The following is a 14856-nucleotide window of genomic DNA, read 5'->3' as shown; positions in this document are numbered from 1 at the left end:
TCATATTCGACCGCACCCGCTTTCCCACGGTGAGATTCTGCAGTACGGAAATCATCTGTCAAATTCCCACGTTGCGACACAGTACCATAAACTTTCCAATAGGAGAGTTGTTATTTAGAAAATATGTCGGATTTGGGCAATTTTATAATTGGAGACGGCGGACTCGATTTGCAAGAACTGTTAGGAAAATTCTGGACTCCCGAATGAAGGATTTGTTAAAAAGGGACATAGGCGGCAAAACAAAACAAGCAGAACCTATTCTTCCCGAGGATGAGGCCATTATATGGGAAAAGGGTATATTTGGTGACAAAACAGCAGATACCCTCCAATGTACATTGTTTTTCTATAACTGTAAATTGTTTGGCATGAGGGGCCATGACGAACACCATGCACTTGAGTGTGATCAGTTCATTATTGGAGAAGACTCTAAAGGAAAGTACGTCGAGTTTGTGGGAAGAGCTTCGAAGACATTCAAAGGAGGACTCGCGCAGCGAGAGATCGACATAAAGAATATCAGACACTACAGTAACCAAGGTGAGTAAAATACATAAGAATTAGAAATATTAGACTATTTGTGAACTATTCTATTCACTAATGTGTTAATCCTCAAATCCGCAGTCCACATTCATTAATTATAAATGTACTGCTTATACTGTCTCGCAATAGTTGTATTACCATCAATGCACTTTTAAAAGCTTTCAAAGAAAAACAGCCGCTTAATTTTAACTGTATATTATTATTATCACAAGTTTATAATGAAGTATTCTAATATTTAGATCTTAACCATTATAGGTGAACGCTGCATAGTCGATTTGTATGAGAAGTACCTGCAGGCCCTAGTCTCGGGGAAATGCTACAGGCGCGCATTACCTGGCACACCTCCGAGGTTTGGGAACCAACCAGTAGGAGTTAATAAACTGAGAAATCTTATGAAAATTATTTGTGCACGCGCGGGATTAAGTGGAAATTATACCAATCATTCGGGAAAACGCACATGCGCAACACAACTCTACATAGCCGGGGTTGATGAGCAGGAGATCATGAACAGAACTGGACATAGGTCAGAAAAGGCAGTGAGAAAATACAAGTCAGCTGACGAATCGGTGTTACGCAAAGTATCCTCAGTGTTAGATCCTCCACAGAAAAGAAAATGTTCCGAAAACAAAACTCACCAAGAAGAGCCCACTGCCAAACGTGCTACAGTGCCTCTCAGTGATATAAGTATTCTCCCGACAGGAAGTCTTTTTAACAACTGTCAAGTTACTTTTAATGTCGGAAACAAGTGACCTTTTAAACGATTTTTGAAGACGTGGCATAGTGACATTAGTGTTTATGATTTTTAAGAAGACATCGGGTATAGTCTTATAACCTTTAAATTGTTTGTTTATAATTTTGTAAAAAATATTACATGAATTAAAAATGAAATAAACAGATTTTTTGTTTGTTTTTCAAAATGAACAGTGTTGTAATTTGCATCTTGATTGTAGCGATTTTTCTCTGGGACATGACTGTAAATCGATACATAAACATTGTTTCAGTCTAACTGTGAAAAATAACTTGGAACTTATTGCACAGCTAGGCTCCACCCCAATCAATGTATCGGGGTAGTTAGTGTATGCCTAGGCTCCGCCTCTTCTCGGACTATCGAGATTTATACAACAGTCAACTTCAAAGAAAAATAGCCGCAACCATGGTACACAAGGTACATGTAGAACAACAAAAAGAAACTCATCATACTTTCGCGTATCTTCGTTCCTTCATGCAAAGCGCTTTTCAAATATAACTAACATGACACTGGCTTTTTTTTCTCCAACCAGGTCTATGTAGGATGAATAATGCAGAAAAGACAAAATCAGACAGGACAAAAAAGGAAAGAAAGGTAGCATTAAACGTTGCAATGGGAGTGGTCGATGTCCTCTAAGCAGAAAGCAAGACAGACAAGCTTTGACCTTGACCTGAGCCATATGATTAATTCCCAGATTAGTCTGAAACCCCCAGATTAGTCTGAAACCCCTCACTGTCAATACTCAGTGTTGAAGGGGCAAATAGGTGGTTGCCGAAGCTACCCGTGAGTAGACATTTTTTGAGAGACATTGTTAAACTATCGTTAATCATAGAAAATCCTTGTTATTGCAGGAACCTTCGATTCGTCTTCTACGGTCTACATAGAGTGGGAGAGCCAAGCGTCTAGCTAGCGCTTCACATACCTTTTTATCTAGATTGCTAAAATAGCGTTTTAGAAAAAAGGAAATTATCTAGATATATCAAATATTTAGTAATTACCGTGCCAATAGATGATCAATGTAGTAGTGGAGTATGAATAAATGATAATTGTACATTATACATGAGACTCCTAATGATTTTGTTCATTCAGTGGTTGGCAGGCATTTGGCGAGATACCTTTGAACGTAGTCCACCTCCTAGTGACGTAACGAATAAATTACCTTGCAGATCGAATCATAATTGAAGATGCATTCTGAAAGACTTACCGATTGAAGAGGAAAATGACTGCACCCTTTAAATGAGGATGTGAATTGCTGTTATACTTGATAGACTTTTATACTAAGATAGTCATGTTAACTGTTATGCTTCATCATCTTATACTGACAGCAGCCGTTTCCCTCAAAACATTTTCATTTGTTGATGGACATGGTCAGTGTGCCAGAAATGAACACGTTGACATGGAATCAAACAGAAACTACACATCCTTTAAACTCCTGGATACCATTGGACTGCTACAGTGTATCAAGATATGTAAGCAATACAAACTCTGTGAGAAAATCCACCACAATCGGGATCAACTGACATGTAACCTCATGATGAGGTCTACAGAAAGGGGCAACGAGACGTCACTTTTGAATGTACAATCCATAAAGGTAAGTAAAAACCTTACTTATGATTTCAGAAGGTAAGTAAACCCTCACTTATGATTTCAGATATACAACTCATAAAGGTAAGTAAAAAACCTTACTTATGATTTCTGATATACAATTCATAAAGGTAAGTAAAACCTTACTTATGATTACTGATAGATATTGTTGAAGAATGTTAAGTTGCGTTTATAGAACACTCGCCGGTGTCTAGCTGCTTAAGCATTTTGTTTCGTATTCAGATTACTTGTGATATTATGTTTGGCAGAGAACCCGATGCTTATGTGCCAAAATGATGGGTATATATACTCTTTACAAAGTCGAGTCTGAGCTTATCGGGGATCGGTATGACAATGTAAACAACGTAAGTTCTTATTTATCGACTTAGCTATTTGTTCGAGAGGCAAATAGAAAAGTCCACCCGTATCCTACGGTACATTTGTCTGTTCTCACTACCAGCGTACATCCGTTCTAATACTTGCATGTACTGGTGGTTTTTGTAATGGTTGTCAAATGTAGCGATAAATAATACAGAAATGGAAATGATGGGCATAACCATAAGTGATAAACGGACAAACAAAAACGAAAACAAACACACACAAACAAACAAAACAACGAAAAATAGAAATATCATCTGAGAGCAACTGTTTATGTTGACACAGTTTTAAATAATGGCTCATTCAAAGTACATTGAGGCAGGTTGCTTTGGACAATGAAAAAAGTTAATTCTCTGAAATTTGTAACCGAAGTTTTATCGATATTTCCCGAGAACAACAATTAGATTACTCAGAAGTGACCCTACCGTAATTATTTGTTGACCTTTAGCTGGGCGTTCTTCCTTGTGAGAAATGTTATGTTCTGTGCTTGACGTTCAACTCTAAAGCTGGCGGTAATGCCATAGTCATAGGCAATGATTGATATGAATAAAGCATTTTTTGGTAGATTATTGAATACAATTAACGTTTACTACATAATGATATTTGGTAAACGTTCACATACATTTAAAAAAAACTACCAAGGTTTCATATGAATTATGTCTTTGTGAAAACGTCTCTCACAACCAGCATTCAGAGGTGATCATGTCATCTAATAAATTGTGAATACGTGCTTCACATTGAAACCAAATTTCGAAGATCTTCTTTTCTGAAATCTACTTGTATTCGTCGTGACATATTACTGTATCAATCTGCATGTTCAGTATGAGAGATGACTGTGGGGCTGTGCCCCTGCAGCATCGGGCATTTTCTCTTTTTACTTTCTGCACATGGGGCTTTGACGAGATAAAAATTGATCTATTGGTTGCAGTGCAACACTTGCAATAACAAAATAATCCCTTCTTTCCTGTCATTTATTAGCTTTCCTTAATATGTTACTTAAATCTTGTGCTTTGCTTTCTTCTCTTGGCTGCTGTTAGTGTTTCCTTCACAATTGTCCTACTATGATACTTGTTGATTGCGTTCCTTCACAATCGCTCTCATAAGAACTTGGCTATTGGTGTTGTCTCCTTTAAAATCGTTCTCATATGACCATTGCTTTTAGTGTGTCCTTCAAAATCGTCATCATATGACTATATTTACAATTGTATGGCACTGCGACTATATAACCCTACCAATTCAGTTGCGAGTTCACCAGCTTATGAACTGCCAACTGAAATTTGAATTTGAAAATTTCAAAACAAAAATCGCACGACAAATAAAAAATCGCAGATGGAAATATAAGCATTGAACGGCTTTCAGTTGGCATTCATACTCAATATGAATGCCAACTGAAAGCCGTTCAATGCTTAAATGACTGTTGGTGTCTCCTTCACATTCGTCATCCTATGACACTAGCCGTTGGTGTCTTCTTTATATTTGTCCTCATATGGCCCTGGTTGTTGGTGTCTCCTTCACAATCGCCCTCATATGACCCTGGCTGTTGGTGTAGTTTCCTTCACAATCGTCCTTATATACTCATACTTGATTACAGTTCGTAAAAGAGTATGAGTCTGGAGAATGCGTAAGTGTTTTAAGCTAGACCTGTTGAGAGCACCACCCCATAGTAAAAAAAACAAAAACGTTTTTGCTCGTTTAAACAAATAGTGTTTTTATTTAATCAGGATATTTCACTTGGTATTGCCATTAGAAATAGAATGGTAGGACTTGTCTCGGAAAAGTAAGAGTTGCTATTGCAATTGTATGGTGCCGACATTAACACGTGATTCGGGAGACACCTTTAAGTGGGTTACACCGTTCTCCATCATGGTACAGCCAGGTATATACAGAAAAATCCAAATATAGATAATAAATATTAATTCTACATTAGACCGTTTTCGAAAGTAATAATGGGTATTAAAATTTAAACATAATTTCACACACTAGATAAATTAGTTTGTTTGATACTAAAAGATGTTAAGGATAAGATGGATTGATAACAGGAAAATTTATAAACAATGCAATAGACTGTAACCTATAAAATGCAGCGTCGTGGTGATAAACGGACTTGGATACAGGGAATTCTGTAGTAAATTGGTTATTTATATCATTATTGCGGGGAGTGGTGATAGATTCTATTTAATCTTTTACAATGACGATATTTTGAACAAGAAGCATAAACAAATATATTGATCGTTTTGAGTCAATTAATAATCAATTAATCATTTGTCTATTGAGCCAGGCAGGAGGCAAATGTTCCAGACTTTTAACTTTTTCTGGTGATGAGGAAGGTTCGTTTTAGAACATAAACTTTCAGGAGTCGGAATTTGTATATTAGAAAATATTCATTTTCATAATTATTCTTCATTTTCTCCTGAATAGAGGCATTCGAGACAATTGAATTTCCTATTGCATTAAAATGACATATTATGATAATACTGAGTTCATACATTGGTCTACTATGCTTGATTTATTGCATTTTTCGCCCAAAGAATACATATTTTCATGATCAAGAAGAAAAATTTAGGGACTATTTAGGGAAAATTACTAAATTACACTTTTGGTTGTAATGCATATAATGACGTGAAACGGTAAGATATTACGCCTGAATAATTTCTACAAATTATATTAAATTTAGCCTTCTTTCCGATCAACGTTGCCATTAGTTATATATTTTAAAACGCCATTTTAAAGTCAATGTTGAAATTCATTTTATATTTAATGACACGTTACTCTCGGACGTTACAAATCTTTTTTAAGATTCAACTTCATGTGGTAACATGTACCTTAGCAGAACAGACCGGATTGAGGTACCTATCCTCTCTGTGTATAGATCATACTCAATTTTCCCATGTTTACTTTACGAATGCATATTTTCATGTACCGATCAAGTTTTAAATCATTTGAGTTTTTATAATTGTTTTGTGTTTTTAGTTTTGTGAACGTCTTTTTAAGTGTTGTTTAGCCCTAAATTACTCAAAATGTCGATGGCACAAAACAATGGAAACAAACAAAGTTTAAAAAAATGATTTACGCCCTCAACGTTTCAATTCATTTTAAAAAGTATATTAAACCCAACTTCATGTCAACGTTGCAACTCATCTTACAATGAATTAAACATTGCTTAGATAATCATTTGTTCATAGATATCTGTTTATGTTTATAGAATCTAGAATTGATTATTTTACATTGCAGATGAACAGTTCTGGTTGCTCCGCAGAAAGTTGCTCGGAAACTGAAGCTTGCATCGACAGGATGGATGGCAGCTTTGTTTGTATTGACATAGGTATAAACTATCCTTTGTTTACTTAATTTGGGTGTTTAGGCATTTAAACAAAAGAAATCGCAAAGACGTGTCTACAGATAATTAAGCGTCTCAGAGAACTTATTAAGGTGTCATATCGAGAAGAAAATGTCAAATAACCAACTCCCTGTAGCTATTTACTGACATAAAACATCGCGGGAAGTAGAAAAAATATTCCATACAGACTTCCAAATAAGTTACATCGACCGGTTAAAAGTAGTTTATGAATTCCAAGAAACTGTACAGAATATGAACAGTTTAAAAGAAAAGCTTTTCAATTTTTTTAATTGGGAAAAAAGGTTTATTTCGTTTCCTCAAATATCCAGAAACTAAACTCATCGTTTCACTCGCTATCCTCCTTTGCGTCTTTTTAAAATACGTTTGCTTGTTCGAGGTTTTATCTTTTCTTTCTAAGCACGATTTATCTTCTTCATTTCTTTCTGTGACTACGCAATATCACATTCATCAATGGATGTCTCTATACATAGGCAGTCGTTATTTGAACTACTTGTAGTACTACTCGTTAGAGTCGACTCAATGTGGAATATTCTTCTTTTATTCAACTTTTTGCCCTGCCAAATGTCTTCTCCCTAATATCTCCTTTGACGCTGTCTCACTTTTGGATACAAGCTGAACACTCATCCATGCGGAAGTTTTGTGTTCTACACTTTTAGGGACAAACCAACACTTTAAAATAGGTACATGCTGCTTTTAGTGAGGGCTTTATGCCTTTTTTCAATATAATGTGACATTGCAGTGTCCGCGCGTGGAATTCCAGTGTGATGACATTATAAACGCACCTGCATTGTGCAATATAAGTGGCAGCATCATTTATGGACAATGACCATCAATGAACTTACTGTGTCTTTTGGACGTAATACAAAAGCAAAATGGAACAGCAGCAATGGTAGTTTTCTTGTAATTAATATCCCTACTTCATTCACTTCAATGCAAACTTCTTACAAACTCACACGCTCATTTACATATAAGTCGAAAACAACACCAAATAAGGACACGAACAACCAAACACATGGACGTACTAACACGACACGTGTAAGACATGGACAGAACTATAAATAGTAACAAGTTACAAGTGTAAGACCGCACAGACGAAACAGTACACAACATAATTGATAGATATGTATACTTAATTAATCAATATGTACCTGTGACACTTCGAAAACTATGTATATCTGACTTTTCTAATAAAAACGCCGTCTTGTTAATATTCCAGGTGTCTGTCCTACGTCAGACTGGGTAGGTTTCAACCAGAAGTGTTACTTCTTCACGGGAAGTGAAATGACAGCTGATGAGAACGTGGTAAATGATTTGTGTTGTACTTAACCCATTATTTCCATTTACTTTTCAAAATTGATTTAAACCATAGTACGATATTATACAATAATTTGTTGTTTTTATTTTTTATTTTTTTTTTTTGTTTTTTTTGCTTTTTTTTTTTTTTTTTTTTAGATTTTATTTTAACTAATACACTTGTTTCATTGAAGTGAAAAAGTAAAAAGTAAAGAAAAGTACAGCAGAACAATTGTTTGATATATTGCAAGTATTTTTCAATACTAAAACATAACATATATCTTATTATTCAGAGATCAGTTCAACCAAAATTGTCATTTTATTTGAATATCAGCAAATAGAGTGCTTTGTCGATTATTTGTGTTCATTTCCGCATGGTCATAGACAGGAGACTACGGGAGGAGCATTAGTATAGGAAGCAAACATACGGTTTTACTTTAAAAGAGTAATATTAGTAGTATTCGATTAATTATAATAAGCGATTTATGAATATGCTATTGCACTTTTTAACACAAACTCACTTGTAAATAAATGACAAAAATACTGAAGATAAAGCAACAAAATGTTTTGTAATTAAATCATTTTTGTAGTTACAATATATGTAATACAAGTAAATCATAATCTATGACCCGGTAATGGTTCTAAAAGCATATTTTTCTGCGGTAATCACTTAATATTGTGATCAAAAGATTTCAAAATATGAGAGTATCTGATATTAAACCTTATAAATTCTTCTCATACATTCTAGCGAATTATGAATGATTTTGGTTTTATCGTAAATGTTCCTCTTACAATGCATTAATGATGTCCTAGTAAAATTGCATCGGCTGCCCGTTGTCTTTCTCCCAGGCGCGACAAAATTATGGTTTCTCCGGGAAGGCCGCGGCTTCCTGCCACGGTGAGACGATTCGTGCGATGCCATCTGGGACATCAAGAATCATTTATCTATTTGATTGCACTTGTTGTAAATGGTTGTAGTCCGCACTTAAGATATTATCCGTAAATGATACAATTTATAGAAACCGCATATATCGGATATTATATTCATGACTATGCGTTTTTGTTTTTGTTTTTGTTTTTGTTGTTGTTGTTGTTTTTTTAGTCTGTCGGGTTTTATAATAGATGTATGAACTTATGCATACCTTGAAATTATTTTGTCTCTGTTGCACAGGCCTTTTGTAAAGCAAGAAATACATCGCTTGTGAATATTGATAACAAGGAGATGACAGCTTTCCTCAGAACGGAAATGACAAAAAGGGGTAAGATTGTAAACTTCCAACGTTAACACCTAACATGTGTACGTTATCTTTAATCAATTTAAATCATTTCAACTGAAGAACAAGGATTTTTTTATTCAAGTAGCAGGGCTCAAAGTGGTCCCTGGCGTCTTAAATTCACTATTTGCGATCAGTTATTGACCTATAAGGCGCCAACATGGCCACTAAAAATATTGTGTAAATCTCATTTGGTTAATCTTTCAAAGGTTGTAGTCAATGCTAAAATGACAAAGAGATGTTATACTGATCTAAATAATTAAAAGGGTTTTTTTAATTTTTAATTTAGCCATGCGACTAACTTTTCAAATTAGTGCCTAGATTTTATGACTTGGTAGCCAAATAGGCCACGAGATCAAAATATCCACTTGGAGCCCTGATTATTTCCGATAAAACTCTCTTGTAAGGATTGTTTATTTGCTTGTTTGTCCACCCAATTTCCAGTGTCACGTCACTAGGGGACGGGCATCCAATGGGACAACCAGCAAATGTCATTATCAGTAGAGTATGGGCGTCCAATGGGACACCCATCAATTGCAGTATCACTTTGGGACGGGCGTCCAATGGGACACCCAGCAACTGCCAGTATCACTGGGGGGCGGGGGTCCAATGGGACACCCAGCAATTGCCAGTATCACTGGGGGCGGGCGTCCAATTGGACACCCAGCACATCCAATACGACACCAGGCAAATAAAAACAGTATGCGTGAGGCAGAGCATACAGGAAAGAACGGGACAAAAAAGATACCATATGGTTCACTTACGGCAGCATACTAAGAGATTGCAATGTACCATATACTATTATATCATCAAGGGCTTCTGATTGCGTTCCACTCCCAACACGTGGATAATATTGCAAGCAGAAGCCTTGGGTAGCGCAGATGCATATGTACTTACCAGAAAGAGGTGTGGTTTAAAGGACAATAAATAGCATCAACGACACGTGCTGTAATGACGTCATAATTCATTTATAACAGTAAAGACGTCGATAATTAGTTCAACGTCAAAGTTGCGTTACTCTGTGGTTAGTGAATAAATCAAAGGGTCAAATATAAATGGGATTTACAAAAGACAGCAAACTTAATGGGAACTGTGAAAATAACATTGGATGGCAGTGTTATAACCAGGGCGGTAGCTCGCAATAATGTGTTTGCCTGAAAATCCAATCTTTCATATCGAATATAAATGATATAGCATATATATATTAACATTTTACTGTAGGAATATTATTTATGTTATCATATATTGTCATATTGGATTCGGCGGGGTCACTATTTCATAATAATTTGAAATGTATCCATTTCTTCGAAATAAAACTGCGGTGTATATGTTTTGATGAACAAGAGTAAATGTTATATCCGATTTAATTTAGAGATATTTAACGTGAGTCAGTAATCAAATGTAGCAAGTGACCATCAATATCATAATCATTCCAGTAGTGTTAATTTATATAGAACCAGAGGCCAAGATGACGTTTAGGAGAATGTATCCATGTTTGATAGCACATTTTAGATATGCATATTCTTTCTGCGCTCTTGAGTGGGCGAAACCAGCTGTTCTATCAGTTAAAATATAAAATCATGAATAGTTATATGCAGATTAAACTATATTACATGTATGTTACATAAAATAGAAACAGTGTGTTCAACATTACTGTTTACTTATCTACAGGAATACCCGCTGTTTGGCTTGCTAAAGACGGCAGTGCTGCGGAGAAGAAATGGGTATGGAAGCCAGGAGATGAAGTATTGGATAATGCTCAGTCCAACAGTGATGAGATGGACCTTTTGAATAACGAAAGTACATATTGGGGCGACTCGGATGGATGTGCAAAAGAAAAGCTACATGCCGCGTGCGAAGTTGGTTACGCCACGTTGCCATAGCAACTTGACATTGTTGACATCGCAGCTTAACCTTGTTGACATCATGGAACTAAACTTCCATCAGAAAGAACAATACTGGAACAAAAAGCTTTGATATTCATACTTGTATCAGATATATATATATATATATATGTTGTGTTGGAAATATTGTCGTATCAGATTGAAATCAAGTTCAATGTTTTGTTATCGGTCGTTTTATTTTGTGTACTTTCATTTACCGATATGTTTACTAATACTCCGGCGGGTACGTTCTGCCTGCCAGTACATTAAAGACATCACCCTCTACTCAATAATTTTATTTATGATACTAACATCAGATATCTAGTTATCCAGTTAGTGGCACATGAAGTAAACTTTTATGTCGTACATGTAATTATGACATTCATTGTAGTATGTCATAATCACGGAATAGCTATCTCGTAATAACGACTTGATTATCACGTATTTACGACGTCGTCATCTCGTATTTACGACATAGTATGTAATTTACACCCTGTCTACTCGTCCGTCATACGTGTGATTACTCACATTTTTTTTCCTTATGAGTCTTGACTCCACTGCTGATAAGTTCATATTGTGGTGTAGAGAGACAAGGTGTCAAGATTTGATTTGATCCATGTAAACTCTATTTTCCAGTTTTCATATGTTGTGTATTATGAGATAAATCGTTTTAACAAAACTTGCCCGCTTTCATCAATATACCTTAAAGGGACAATTTGGTCAAGTTTGTTTACTTTTTTTTTTTATCATTTCACGAATTATTCCATGTAATGTACTTTAGAACTCCTTATGAACTATTGTTGGCAATATATTGATACACAATTATGTCATTGCAATTATAGTTAGTTGTTTGTGGGATCTTAATAGTCTGACCATACGATTTATATGCAAATGAACAGTCGTCTATGCAAACTTGGATATGTGAGGAAGCGCAAAACCGTCTCATGACTGTAAACAACATGGTTTGCATTTGAAGCCGGATATTTTTACTGGTTTACAGAGAATGAATGAAAAATTATGGAGAATTACTGTAAGGATAGAAATATGACAGGTGTAACGTTTTTCAAACGGTTGCGAAAACAGTGAAGAAATTGTAAGCGAGTTTGCCGAGACTTCACTTAGATCTAGATCTACCTACAGAGTAATGTTGAAAGATGTGATATTTTTGTTCTGTATAACTTCTATCATAATTGAAATCGTACATGAGCCAACTAGAGGGGCATAAGTCGTACTCAATTCATTTTTATAAGAGTAACTAAGTTTCAAATAGCTGCTTATAGTTAACAATATTCTATATAAGATGCTAGAGCCAGAGACACAAGATATTTTTATTCAATTCTATAGTCAAGCACTTACCATATAAAATGATTATTATAACCGTAATTTAACGCAGTGGGATGACCTTGTTGATCAAAAATTCAAAACAAATTACACTTTGATACAGTCATTTACCATCATCCCGATGTTGAGATTTGATATTTAATATTTAACGAGTAACATAATTATGGTTTTAACAAAACTAGCAGAATCGAACACGTGCGTAGATGAGGATTTACCTTATGTTTTTCCATGTACCTTCATACGAGCAGTGTCTGTTTTGTTTATTGATTAAACGTGTTTATGGGGCATACACAAGTCTTTGATTTACTTCTCTGATGCAGTGGTTGCACAACATATACATGTACATCGAAATTTGTTTAGCCGATTAATTAATGATCACCTGGACGTGAACGTGATTTCAGCACCTTCAGGATATACAATACAGACTGCCCAACATGTAAGCATACCTCTTATCTGATTATAAATTAAAGTAAAAGCTAGATGTATGTGTAAACATGAAGTTAAAAGAAGTTAATGAGTTAATTGTTTTCAAAGCACATACAGACAAACTGTACCCAATTGTATTTTTAAACGGTTTGTGGTAGCAGTATATTCTGGTAGAATAGTTGAAGAATGTTAAATATCCTCTTGAATTACTTTTGGTGGCCATATCTTTCCATAACCATTGTCTTCTCTACGTAATGTGAACTCAGACAACGACCCGGCCGTATAGGAACCGGAACTAAAAATGATTTCCCATTTACGATAATGTTAATGTTAACTACTGTCCTGCTTAAATTTCAACACTGGTCCACTAACCCTAATTTTGAAGACTGTCACCCACCTCTAGATAGAACATTTAAAAATTCTACCAATTTGAACTTTTTCATATGGGGGCCACCATCTTGTATTGAATTAAGCATAAAAAAATCACCTAAATATAATAAATTACACACTTAATGATCGATCTAGTGCAAAAGTGTATTCGTGCATTATTTAATAGATCCAATTTTCCGTTTTATTCATTTGTCATAAACTTGACCGGCTCATTTTATTTAACCGTTTTCCCATTTAAACACATTCGACATTTTCTACATTAGGCAAATCGTGTACTTAGTTATCATTTATCGGTGACCTACGGAAAGTAAACGCAATGCAACAATGAACATCCGAGAACAAAGAATCGAAGTCAGAAACTTCAAATTCATTACACGAAATATTCAAAAATTATAATTTCTCCAGGTTTTCTTCTTTTTTTCTAGGTATAGTAATGAAACTAACCAAATATACTAATCGGACAACCTGCATAATTCGGACATGATCGATTAAAATGAAGCTTTTTTTTTTTTTTTTTTGTCATTTTCGTGAGCTTCAACATTATTTATCAGCTTGTTTTAATGACTCGTGTCGGCTCGTGTCGTTCAGAGGCGACTAAATGTTAGTGCCCTTTACATGAAACTATGGAGACCATTGAGCCCACTACAACACTGTTGGTCTTTGTATTTTTCTTTACTTCCGGTCTGTTAATTATTTGTGTGTTTGTTTTCCTGTGTCGGCATCCCACAAGACATTCGTTCTCGTATGACGCTGGCATTGAGTGCATTTAAATATAGCATTGCATTAATATTTGACATTTCACTTTATTCGTCTACTAAGTTGCGTCAGGTGGTACAAGTTTGGAAGTAGCTTTAAAAATCATTGCCTTACATTATGAATTGCAGTTGGCATATTGATCCCAAATGACTAATGACAGCAGACAAGGAGACAGCATGACAGCCCTTTTATGCTAAACTGTGAAATCATGTGACATCACCATGATTGTTTTTCTATTTATTCATCTTACACTTACTGCATCTGTTTTCTTCAACACATTTTCACTTGTTGATGGACATGGTCTGTGTGCCAGTAATGGACACGTTGACCAGGAATCGAACATGTATTACAAGTCTTTTATGCGTTTGGATACCATTGGCGTGATACAATGTATCAAAGTATGTAAGAGAATCAAACTATGTGAGAAAATCCACCACAATCGGGAACACCTGACATGTAACCTCATGATGACTTACGCTGAAAAAAACAACATGACGTCGCTTTTGGATGTACAATCCGTACAGGTAGGTCGAAGCCAAACTGTTTATTTCAGATACCTTCATTTTGTCTTTCATATTTAAAAACAATTATTTCATTTTATTTTACACACCTGTTAAAATGCATGCTAATTTTAACATGGAAACTCGATATGCCATTATCTACCTCGAAACTTGATGTACCATTGTATTGGTGTTTTACGACTGATACTTTATAGTGGTCAAGCGGTATCTCCACGATCAAATCCAACGACACAAAATTGAGTAAATTATCTTACGTGTATAAATAGGGCGTAAAACTATACCAAAACGAATCGCGACTTCTGTAATCCCAAGGTTAACGATGGGTAGTATGTGGAGTATTAAGACAAACCGCAGGAGATAATGATAC

At 35.3% G+C, this 14856-nt stretch overlaps 2 protein-coding genes across 2 annotated transcripts; both read left to right on the top strand.

Annotated features, from left to right (window-relative positions):
- The first annotated feature begins 203 nt into the window (after window positions 1–203).
- Window positions 204–1684, top strand: LOC117331164. Its single transcript, XM_033889762.1, has 2 exons — window positions 204–534; window positions 793–1684. The coding sequence occupies exons 1-2, from the start codon at window positions 204–206 to the stop codon at window positions 1284–1286; spliced, it is 825 nt and encodes a 274-aa protein (XP_033745653.1). The 3' UTR covers window positions 1287–1684.
- An 827-nt stretch (window positions 1685–2511) lies between these two features.
- LOC117330540 lies at window positions 2512–12673 on the top strand. Its single transcript, XM_033888928.1, has 5 exons — window positions 2512–2876; window positions 6479–6569; window positions 7822–7907; window positions 9070–9157; window positions 10844–12673. The coding sequence occupies exons 1-5, from the start codon at window positions 2574–2576 to the stop codon at window positions 11053–11055; spliced, it is 780 nt and encodes a 259-aa protein (XP_033744819.1). The 5' UTR covers window positions 2512–2573; the 3' UTR covers window positions 11056–12673.
- Window positions 12674–14856: the final 2183 nt, after the last annotated feature.

This window comes from Pecten maximus, chromosome 7 (genome assembly GCF_902652985.1).
Source record: "Pecten maximus chromosome 7, xPecMax1.1, whole genome shotgun sequence".
Classification (NCBI taxonomy): Eukaryota; Metazoa; Mollusca; class Bivalvia; order Pectinida; family Pectinidae; genus Pecten; species Pecten maximus.
Note: the sequence above shows the minus strand (reverse complement) of the source record. Positions and strands in the feature narration are given on the sequence as shown.

What these genes read in the sequence shown, in the direction of transcription:
- LOC117331164 (XM_033889762.1), top strand. Translation starts at nt 204, where the DNA reads ATGAAGGATTTGTTAAAAAGGGACATAGGCGGCAAAACAAAACAAGCA. An exon ending in CAGACACTACAGTAACCAAG is followed by an intron (nt 535 to 792) that starts GTGAGTAAAATA and finishes TAACCATTATAG; the next exon opens with GTGAACGCTGCATAGTCGAT.
- LOC117330540 (XM_033888928.1), top strand. Translation starts at nt 2,574, where the DNA reads ATGTTAACTGTTATGCTTCATCATCTTATACTGACAGCAGCCGTTTCC. An exon ending in TGAATGTACAATCCATAAAG is followed by an intron (nt 2,877 to 6,478) that starts GTAAGTAAAAAC and finishes TTTACATTGCAG; the next exon opens with ATGAACAGTTCTGGTTGCTC. An exon ending in CTTTGTTTGTATTGACATAG is followed by an intron (nt 6,570 to 7,821) that starts GTATAAACTATC and finishes TTAATATTCCAG; the next exon opens with GTGTCTGTCCTACGTCAGAC.